Below are 11,497 nucleotides of genomic sequence, written 5' to 3'. Positions count from 1 at the left end.
TTTTCTAGTGTTATTAGGTCAATTTGGCTAATGAATGTAGTCGATGCTCTGCTATGATATCCATGGTGCTTAATGCTTGATTTTAAGTGTTTCATCCTTTTTAGTATAGAGTATCTATCTTATACTCGTTCTACTTGTGCTCATACATGTGCATCGTGCATCTCATGAGGTACGATAAATAACCATGTGATGCGGAAGACGAGCCAAGTCGACCCCAAGCACGGGCTAAATCCGCAGGATGAAGCTGATGGACCAACCTGAAGATGGTTAAATTAAGCAAGTGCTCGGTCGAGGGATACTCGTCAAGCGGACATCGTCTAACAAACACTAACGTAGTGTTATTCCAGGCAAGCCCCGGTGCATTTGCCCCTTCCTTGTGTTTTAAGTGCTTTTTCACCTTATCTGATGCATTAGGTGATAGGAGTTGTGTGATAAACAATTGATGCATTACCATTCCTTGGAAACTCCTTAATCCTAGTTTTATAAAAAGAACTCATAATGCTTAGCCCTGCTTAGAAACTGAAAAATCATTTGTTTTCAAAAAGAATGATTGTGGAACATTGGTTACGGGCTTTCGTTTCAAAAATCAAAGCAAACTTATGGTGATGATTCCACTTCGGCCGGAGTGGGTTCATCATTTGGAAAAGAGTACCCCTGCTGGGTACCAAAAATGGGAAAATGGTTAGAATACATCTAGACCAGACGTTGAGCGGACATGGTCGCCCGTCTGTGTCGATTAAGGACCGTTCGATGTAGGCCTGATGAGGTGAGACTTTGCAACTAACCACATGCTCCGGTAAGCCTGAACCTGGCTATTCCATACGTGAAAAGACAACCGCGCACTGGGCGTGGGAGATGGTGGGAGTAGCGTGTACCCTCCTGGCTAGAGGCTGGATGGAGGAGTACTGTGCTCCCGGGTAGCGCGGACCGGTTCACGTTGTGGAGGATCTATGGGAACGGTTGACATATGCAAGGGTTAAGTGCTACATATGTCGTGTGGTTAGGGATCCCCAGCTGGGTATAATCGGTTCGAATCGTCGTTGCTCCTCGGTTATGGAGACTCGACTCACTGACCACTCATCGTAGTTGACAAGTGAAACATGATTGTAGTTGGTTAAAAGAAAGCTAGATCAGGACAAGTGAATGCTATAGATTAGGCAAATCTAGATACAGGAAAAGTACTTAACTTGCGAAGTAAAATTTTGGCATAAGGATTCACTACTAGTAAGCTCTTCTGCAAAATGAGTCCTTGATTATTGCTTAGCCTTACCTTGACTCCCTCTAGCCAGCATACCCTTGAGAGTCTTTTCTTTAGTCGGGTAAGTCTTGCTGAGTAATTGCGTACTCAGGGTTTTATTCCCTGTTGTTTTTCAGGTCATAGTTTTGTGCTGCTGATGGTGGTGTTAAGTGCCGGTGGGCTCGGCCTTCTTATAAGTTTAAGTAACCCTTCTATACTTCTTAATGAGGATGGTCCCTTGAGCTAGCATATATTTCAAACTTATACTTTTGCAATCACTCCGATAAAATAATGTAAAATTTTTGTAACTTGTAAAATTTGGTAACAAGATTTCCGCTGCAAAAATATTGGTGTGTGTGATTTGTGTTACTTAATCCCGCGATTCTGGTTGTAAGTGGTTTATCCGGTGTCCTTGGGGCAATCGGACGGATCCTGTTAAGTTATCTGGTGCACATGCATAGCAGTCTGAGGTCTTTGAGACAAGGACGGGTGCATGTGGGCCCAATAACTTGGGAGGTTCTGCCACAGCTGGTATCAGAGCAGGATTAAGTATATACGGTCACATACGTATTTTCAAAACAAAAGTTTTGGTTTTAGAAAACCTATTTTCAACTAAACACATTGTTTGGCTTTGAAAAACAGTTTTGAAAAACTATAATACTAGCGACATCCTCTGTTAAGCCCTATATTAAGGACTATCAGGTGGCTTAGTTCAAAACCAGTAACCCACAACCGGGGGTATTGCATACATGTGTATTGTTATTTTTGAGGCCATTCAGTTTTGAATGGATCGACGCTTAAGGTAAGGTAAGATGTGAGAGCATGACCGAACAACCGTCGGTCTAGGGAAGAGTGTAAAAAGCGCTTGATTATATACATGTTCCATATATGTATATATGAAGGCTGCGATGTGGAGTAGTTACTTTTCCGAGAATTCAGTATCCCATGGATGTGTACGGGTATACAGACATGGGAATACTGAGAAGTGTATTGTATTTGTAACGACGCACCTACGCTCAGGTAAGAAGGTGAGTTACCATAATGAGTTGCCCTATGGTTAAAGTGTGGCAACGACGCCTATGCGTGGCTCGGCGCTTAATGATGAGCTGGCCTCCATATAGCAATATATGGAGTATAAACTGTGATAAACTGTCATGTGTGAATTGCATCATTGGGAATTGGGCTGTGATGGATTTTTCTGCAGGTACACTAACCTCGAAAACGTATGTGTAGCTGACGACTAGCAAAATACCGTGAGAGTCGTAAATATGCCACCGATATAGAACGTTATTGCCATGTTGTGTTGGCAAAAACTCGTGAGGACGAATAAGACGAGCATGCATCCTGATTGTTGCATTATGTTTGTTACCTATACACCCAAAATGCTTCTCTCACCTTTATTCCAAAACTTGGTGATTGTAAATGATGTGGTGTCTTAGGGATACAGGTTTAGATTGCTTTTAGCTTTCATAATTTGACCATTAGTGCAAATGTGTTTGCCCTTGTGCTTGATGTGTCGATAGAAGGTTAGTGACTTGTTTTGCCTAAACCCAAAATTAGGCCATGTTCTTACTTGGTGAACTTAGACCTAAATTTGAATTGTCCATTATCACTCCATGACAAAGTCCATACAAGTAAATTCTTAGATACTTTCTTTGTTGAACATAAAATGTACCCAAGCTTAAAACAGGAATCTCAAGTCATGTCTCCTTCTAGAACCATTTCCTTGTTCAGTTGATGCAGGTTGAGGTCTCTATTGTATTTGGCCTCTCCTTGCGGATTATCTTGTCACTTCATCAACCTAACCCAGAACAGACCTGTCCGAGTATTTTCTTGAAATTGATGCCTTTGGTTTCCTCATATCTATCGAAGGCATACCAACTTAATCTTGTGATTGTTTTCCCTCTGTATCTAATCAGATACTAATCCTTATCCTCATGATCTCTATGATGGGCGTAGAAATATTCTTGGGCTAAAAGCAACAGTCTCCCATCATACTCCTTTCATCAAGTTGAGGTTTTGGCCATATCATGTTCATTTCATCGGGCCATGATCTATTTGGCTCTCTACTTGTAACCATTCTTACAGGTGGAGTCTCTTTTGTACATTGTCATCCTTGACCAGTCTATTTGTGTTGTGTGAGATTTCTTATTGGTTATGTCTAGTATTGGCGTTATGACTAAAATTGATGATGCCGCGCCAAAACCGAGGGCCTCCTGTGGGTATACACACAAGGTTGTGCTGCTCGGTGCACGCTAGTATCACAGTTAGTAGTCATAATCCATTATGAGATTATATTAATATGTTATCTCTGCACAACTTGTTCTTACTATGTGAGATTCATTATTGGTGCCAGTTTTGTAATGGTGTCATGGTTGGGAACTTATGGTACCGCGGCGAAACTGAGAGCCCCTTGTGAATGTACATGCAAGGTTCTGCTGCTTGGCGCATGCCGATATCGAAGTCTCTAGTCATGATCCATTATGGAATTACACTGATGTGTTATCTTCCGTAGACCTCTCCTTTGAAACAATTTCTATGTTGTTTGTCAAGTAATCAAGCAACATATATCATCTCCGTTGGATCAAAAGGGCATATCCCTGTCATGTGTGGTCTCTTTTCCCTTGCCTTTGATAGTGACTGCACGCATACAAGTTCCCTTTACGTCCTTTGTGTAAAGGTGAAGCCTTGGAGCTTTTTAGCGTTGGAAAACAACTGATTATCTCTCAAAATGGAGATTGATTTTCCCTGCTACTGAAATACAGGAGTTTGTTCATTCGCTCTCCTATTTAATCCAGGTATTCCCTAACCAAGTGGATGGTTCATCTCGCATGAAGAAACGGATGAACAACATGACCAAATGGATTTCTACTCAAGTGCATAATCTCCTGTTAACAGAAGCGAACTCACAGCCCTTGGCTTACCAATGGTACTGAGAGGACATGCCCAATGTCAAAAGTAGTTCAACAAGTTGGTTTTAACTAACTTGTAACTGCCCAATGAACGAAGGTTGAGTTTAGAGATCGATTTGTCGAGTAACTAAACTCACTTTGGTTCAACCCATCCTGAGAAAGAACTTAAAAAAATTAAGTTAAATCGACTGATAACCACCTAATTATCGCTCTAGTCGTGCCTCGATCGCCTCACGTGTGCTTTTCCAGCATGTGTGATCAAGTCGAGCCATGCCTAGTGATGGATAAAATGGATTGGTTATGAAGGCAGCATCTACAGATCCCTTCGCTGGTGATTTTTCGAGTCTATCATTTTCTTGGACTTGGATTTTCTAGCTAACACGAGTTAACTATGATGTATTCGACATTCACACCCATCTCGTGTGTTATGAACTTACCGTGACCGCTTGTTGGTAAACCTCTTTCTGTGTGTTTTACCCAAGAGGTTGCATCTGGTCCTGTTTGGGTAAAACCGCGTATTTGTCGCCTGCTCAACAGACTCAGATAGTACAGTGTCATTAGAAAAAGCAAACTGCACATATGGAACCTTATGTGTTCCTCTAGCAGACATCGTCTCTATTGTTGGACATTTCTAAATTAGTCTAAGGCGATACATGATATGTCCACTAGAGAAACAACATTCTAAGGCACTCACCTTCGTTCAGGACTGTCTTATGATTATCGCTGATATGGATATGGGTTACATGCTTCTCTACTCTTAAAAGTCTTTCGCTCCGAATCTCGGGACGAGATTCTTTTAAGGGGGAGGGCTGTAACACCCCAGGTGTTTATATTCCGCTCAACAACGAGTATGGATTTAAGCACGTAATATCAGTGGATAAAACATATGCTAAATTTTAAACATCTTCGCGTATCGCGATTTTAATATCGCATCTGTTCCATTTATCGCGAGTTCGATATTGTTTTTATTTATCCGGGCTCTTCCTAAATTTTCGTGATGTTCGGAATATCGTTGTTCCGAAAATCGGTGCGTCCGGTGAGTATTTAAAATTCATCGCTCGCGCAAATACGAATTTGGAAGCTCGACCCACTAGGTGATTTTTATCCCGGGCAAACTAATTTAATGGCGTCTTAAGTATCGTATTTTGATTGTGTTTTGATCTGTTCTATTTATATCACACCCAAACTCTAATTCTAATACCAGTATTCTTTGAGAAAGAAGAAAAGACCAAATAGAAAATATCTGAAATCCTTCCACCGTTTAGCATTTTTTGACCACCGCATGGAACTCTTCCACGCGTCTCTCTCTCCTCCTTATATTGACCACGTCATCTGCGGGACTCCATTATCTGGTGCCGTGTGGACGAAACAGCGGTTCGGCCACTCCCGTCCGTCAAAATCAAGTGGCGCTACTAGCTTGTCGTCGTCGTCGCTGGCCATATCCATTCTCTTCTCGACGGACTCCATTATCCGGCCACCTCTCCGCATCGCACATATTTTCTATCCCCTGCAGTTCTGCGCTCAGAGCTTGCAGACGCCCGGCCGCCGCTCCAAGTCGTCGTTCCAGCCAACCTCGCCGGAGCTCCTCCCTCTGCTATTCTCATGTGCCCAGGAAGAAAAATCTCGCGGCTCTATCCTTCCAGCCGTCTTCTTCCCTTATCCCCGCCGCCGCTCTGCTCAAGATTTTTCTCACCGCCGTTGCCTCGTTCCCATCCGCTCGGCCACCCTGAATAAAAATCCCATCGCGGTGTCTATCTTCTGCTCTTAGTCGAGTGCCTCTGCCCTGCTCCCTACCGAGCCCCCATGGCGCGGTCGCCTCTCCCTGGTGCCTCGCCCAGCCTCTGCTCCTCTTCTCCCCGGCGCCTGGTCGGATGTGGATCCTCTGCTCGAAGCTCCCAGCGCCGGATTCCCTGCAAGCTTCGGCTTCCTGCGCGCCCAGCCTCTCCACTTCTCCAGCGCCCAGCCCCAACTCCCAGCCGAGCTCGGCCGCCCGGCCCCCAACGCCGCTCTCTTCCCCAGCGCCCCTCCCCTCTGTTCGCTTGTCGCCATGTCCGCCGTAGCTCAGCTCGACCGCTCGGCTTCCCCTAGCCTCTTCCCCTGCGAGCTCGACTCCTGCTCGCCCATGGAGTTCGCCCAGCTCCCTGCTCCGGTGACTAGCGCTCGGCGTCCTGCTCTCTATGCCCTGCTCGTCCCTGCGCACGCGCCGCGGTTTCCTCCGAGCTCCCTCGCCGTGGATTCTTTCTGCGCGTCCTCTCCGGCGCTGCGGTGCCCCAGCTTGGCCTCTGCCCATTCCTCAGCCGCACCCTGCTCCAGTCGCTCACCCATCGGACGCTACACGCTCGCCTCTGCTCGTTCCGTGGGTGCGCACTGCCTTCTCTGTCCATGGTGCGCCCTCACCTCTACTTCTCTGCTGGCCGGCGTTTTTCCAGCCGTGGATCTCCTTGTGTGCCGCGTCCGGCTCCCTGACGTGCCGCGGTGCCCGTCGCCCTGCGCGCGCTCTGTTTCCTCGCGCGGCTTCGTGCTCGCCTGGCCGTTGTCTTGGATGCGCAGGAGTAGTGTAGGTGCTTGCAGTCGGTGGATCCTCGATATCGAGCTGGGATTAGAGAAGACAGTACTGTTCCGTGCGTCGCTTATCCGATGCTCGACGGAATGTCCAACTGGGAGGTGATAGCTTCGTGTGTCGGCGAGCCGTCGTTTTCCTCGTTCAGTGTTTGCGCGGGCTTGCCTGAACCGTGCTGCTATCTCCCGACCGTTGGCCCTTGCCCACTGCACGGGCTTGTCGTGCTAGTCAACCCCGCCTCGATCCTCGTCGTCGATACTGCGCTTGCTGGTGGCCAAAGCTCGCGCTAACCTGCTCGATCACACCTCGTCAGCTCGCTTCATACTCAATCTCGTCGTCGCGTCGTGTGTGCATCACTCGCCAGCCATATGTGATCAAAGACGTCAACCGGGAACCATCCTCGTGCTTGCAACTATCGCGTCGAATTAGTCAGGGTAAGTTGATTCGTATTCCCGTTAACTAGGTCTATAAATAGATTAAATAGAATTGTTGGTCACAGTAAATATTATGAATTTAGCATGCGTATATTGTGATGATCGATTTAGATAGCTCGCTAAATCAAGTAATTAAGTTACACAGTTTAGAGAGTTAATAAAAAGCTAGGAATAAAAATAGATTTTCTAGTGTTATTAGGTCAATTTGGCTAATGAATGTAGTCGATGCTCTGCTATGATATCCATGGTGCTTAATGCTTGATTTTAAGTGTTTCATCCTTTTTAGTAGAGTATCTATCTTATACTCGTTCTACTTGTGCTCATACATGTGCATCGTGCATCTCATGAGGTACGATAAATAACCATGTGATGCGGAAGACGAGCCAAGTCGACCCCAAGCACGGGCTAAATCCGCAGGATGAAGCTGATGGACCAACCTGAAGATGGTTAAATTAAGCAAGTGCTCGGTCGAGGGATACTCGTCAAGCGGACATCGTCTAACAAACACTAACGTAGTGTTATTCCAGGCAAGCCCCGGTGCATTTGCCCCTTCCTTGTGTTTTAAGTGCTTTTTCACCTTATCTGATGCATTAGGTGATAGGAGTTGTGTGATAAACAATTGATGCATTACCATTCCTTGGAAACTCCTTAATCCTAGTTTTATAAAAAGAACTCATAATGCTTAGCCCTGCTTAGAAACTGAAAAATCATTTGTTTTCAAAAAGAATGATTGTGGAACATTGGTTACGGGCTTTCGTTTCAAAAATCAAAGCAAACTTATGGTGATGATTCCACTTCGGCCGGAGTGGGTTCATCATTTGGAAAAGAGTACCCCTGCTGGGTACCAAAAATGGGAAAATGGTTAGAATACATCTAGACCAGACGTTGAGCGGACATGGTCGCCCGTCTGTGTCGATTAAGGACCGTTCGATGTAGGCCTGATGAGGTGAGACTTTGCAACTAACCACATGCTCCGGTAAGCCTGAACCTGGCTATTCCATACGTGAAAAGACAACCGCGCACTGGGCGTGGGAGATGGTGGGAGTAGCGTGTACCCTCCTGGCTAGAGGCTGGATGGAGGAGTACTGTGCTCCCGGGTAGCGCGGACCGGTTCACGTTGTGGAGGATCTATGGGAACGGTTGACATATGCAAGGGTTAAGTGCTACATATGTCGTGTGGTTAGGGATCCCCAGCTGGGTATAATCGGTTCGAATCGTCGTTGCTCCTCGGTTATGGAGACTCGACTCACTGACCACTCATCGTAGTTGACAAGTGAAACATGATTGTAGTTGGTTAAAAGAAAGCTAGATCAGGACAAGTGAATGCTATAGATTAGGCAAATCTAGATACAGGAAAAGTACTTAACTTGCGAAGTAAAATTTTGGCATAAGGATTCACTACTAGTAAGCTCTTCTGCAAAATGAGTCCTTGATTATTGCTTAGCCTTACCTTGACTCCCTCTAGCCAGCATACCCTTGAGAGTCTTTTCTTTAGTCGGGTAAGTCTTGCTGAGTAATTGCGTACTCAGGGTTTTATTCCCTGTTGTTTTTCAGGTCATAGTTTTGTGCTGCTGATGGTGGTGTTAAGTGCCGGTGGGCTCGACCTTCTTATAAGTTTAAGTAACCCTTCTATACTTCTTAATGAGGATGGTCCCTTGAGCTAGCATATATTTCAAACTTATACTTTTGCAATCACTCCGATAAAATAATGTAAAATTTTTGTAACTTGTAAAATTTGGTAACAAGATTTCCGCTGCAAAAATATTGGTGTGTGTGATTTGTGTTACTTAATCCCGCGGTTCTGGTTGTAAGTGGTTTATCCGGTGTCCTTGGGGCAATCGGACGGATCCTGTTAAGTTATCTGGTGCACATGCATAGCAGTCTGAGGTCTTTGAGACAAGGACGGGTGCATGTGGGCCCAATAACTTGGGAGGTTCTGCCACAGAGGCGATCCTGAGGGCCCAATTGAATGGATCAGTAGCGAAGCCGATGCCTTCGAGGAAATTTTAAATGGCCGTGGAGACGTCTGCGCCTTCTCTGGCGCGAGGGGAGTTGCAGCTATCTTGGAGAAGATAGGGTGCGAACATGTAAAATCTTTGGCGCAAAACGAAGCTGCCTTATCTATTGAAGATACAAAAGACCCCTCGGCGCAAGCTTAGTTGGTGGAAAGTTTTTCACCGACATCTGGGAAAATGGCGGCCAAGGGATGGCCCACGAAATTATAAAGAAAAGTGAAAAAGATACTCACGATGCTAGAGAAGCAACAAAGACAGCTGAAAAGACTGCAGAACTTGAAAGGCGGATATGTATTGCCTAATTGCTTTTGACTTTATGTTTTATTTTTGTGACTTCGGACTTATTTATGTTTTATATCGCAGCCGAACTATCTTCTCCCTCGGATCCCTTCGAGTCACTGGCCGACCCCGAAGCAAAAAAGGAAGATGAAATTACTAAGATGGCCGAAGCTATTATGGACGAAGCTGTTACTCGACTACTAAACGAGGCTGCAGAAGCAGTTTTAAAAGAAGAATGGCTATTATTGTAAAAACATTTGGAATATTAATGTAATATTTGCTGAACAAAGTGTGTAATATTTTGTAGTTTTGAATGTAATATATAAACTGTTTGTAATTTAATTCTTTACGATGCATGAAACTTTACGTACATATCGTTTTTGAGCCTTCGGCGAAAAAACACCTTCCCTTCTTTTCATGCTTCGTGAAGAATATCCATATTCCGTAAAAACATCCAATCTCCGTAAGCAATAGATCTCGTTTCATGTTAGAGTTGATGAAGCTTTACTTCTTCAAAACTTATTTTGTGCCTTGGCACAACTTCTTCGAAGCAATTCTCGAAGATTAACATTGTATCCCCTTCTTGTACCATTGATGCAATATGATGTATGATGTTATGTTATGCGAATGATGTAATGATGTTATGCTATGCAAAATGATATTTGTGCCGAAGATACACACACATTCCCACAGCAGAATACACAATCTCTTTGCCGTTTATTTTTCGGCTTCACCGCTTATTTTTCGGTGTATCAGCGTTGACGTTTCGCTGTAAGTTCTGCATTCCCTTAGGAACGTCTTTTGAACTTCTTTGCCTTCTATTTCGGCGGTATTCGCATTGAATTTTCGCGCTTCGCCTTATATTTCGGCGAAATCAGCGTTTATTTTTCGTTGTAAGCTCTGCATTCCCTTTGGAACGACTTTTGAGCAGAAAACTTACGCTGCGCTCCCTTAGGAACGACTTTTTGTTGCTTCGGCAAACTTACGCTGCGTTCCTTAGAACGACTTTTTGTTGCTTCGGCAAAACTTGTAATATAATTGTGAACCCCGCGTTCTCTTGAGAATAACTTTCGTGCTTCACCGACTTTTGGAACTTCGTGAGTCTGAGAAGAAGGTATATTATATCATGACAATAACGAAGCTATTACAAGAAATTGAAAACAACAAAAGAACTAGGCTTTCAATGATTGCTCCTTATTAAAAAAGAAAATGATGTCGAATGCAAAAACTGTTTCAGAGGTAGGATATCTCTTAGTAGATATGCTTCGATTCTGGCACAGTACTATTGACTGTGCGAGCTTCGGACTCCTCCCTGAAGTCTCGCTGCTGGTGAGTATGTTGGCTCCCTTCTGGCTGTTGGCCTCGAGAGTATGCGGGTTGTATTGGTGGTGGGGGTGGAGGCTGTTGCCAAGATGCCTGTGGTTGGCTTGCCGAAGCAACAGAAGCTGCAGGATGGTTACCCACATACTCTGGTATGTATGGTGAGTGATACGAAGTAGTGTGCATAACCTGCTTTGGCTGGTTCTGTCGGGCTGCAGCTTCTGCTATCTCCTTCTGTTTCTGAATGGTGACATGGCACATCCTTGTAGTATGGCCCTTGTCCTCACCACAGAATAGGCAATAAATTTTCCTGGGCTAATCCCCAAACCTTCCACCAAAGCCCCTGGCGCCTCTGCCCCTTGGAGCTGGCGGCCGAAGATAGCTTTGTTGCTGCCCCGAAGCCTGGGAGGAATATTGTGGCCTCTGTTGTTGACTTCCCCTGTCGTCATTCTGGGCGGAATGAATTGATCTGACGTGCCTTGGGTGGATTCTCCCTCTGAAGCCCCTGGTCATCTCGGAGAACCTGTAAGCTTCCTCCCTTCTTTGTCGAAAGTCATTATCTACGCGTAGGGGTGAAAACGGTCGGAAACGATCGGTAAACATTAAAACCATTTTCGTTTTCATATTTTTCCTCGGAAACGAGATCGAAAACGGTAACTCCGGAAACGAAAACGACATCGGTAATTCGGAAACATCGGAAACGAAAGTTCGGTACGAAAATTACATCGGTTACGATCGGA

At 45.0% G+C, this 11,497-nt stretch overlaps 1 protein-coding gene across 1 annotated transcript; it reads left to right on the top strand.

The window, feature by feature from the left end:
• Positions 1-5,019: 5,019 nt before the first annotated feature.
• On the top strand, positions 5,020-7,325 carry LOC103638034 (uncharacterized). The gene has a single exon (XM_020544378.2). It carries the CDS (start codon positions 6,197-6,199, stop codon positions 6,815-6,817), a length of 621 nt encoding a protein of 206 aa, XP_020399967.1. The 5' UTR covers positions 5,020-6,196; the 3' UTR covers positions 6,818-7,325.
• The last annotated feature ends 4,172 nt before the right edge of the window (positions 7,326-11,497 follow it).

This window comes from Zea mays, chromosome 9, assembly GCF_902167145.1.
Source record: "Zea mays cultivar B73 chromosome 9, Zm-B73-REFERENCE-NAM-5.0, whole genome shotgun sequence".
Classification (NCBI taxonomy): domain Eukaryota; kingdom Viridiplantae; phylum Streptophyta; class Magnoliopsida; order Poales; family Poaceae; genus Zea; species Zea mays.
The sequence above is the reverse complement of the archived record's forward strand: the minus strand, read 5'-3'. Positions and strand labels throughout refer to the sequence as shown.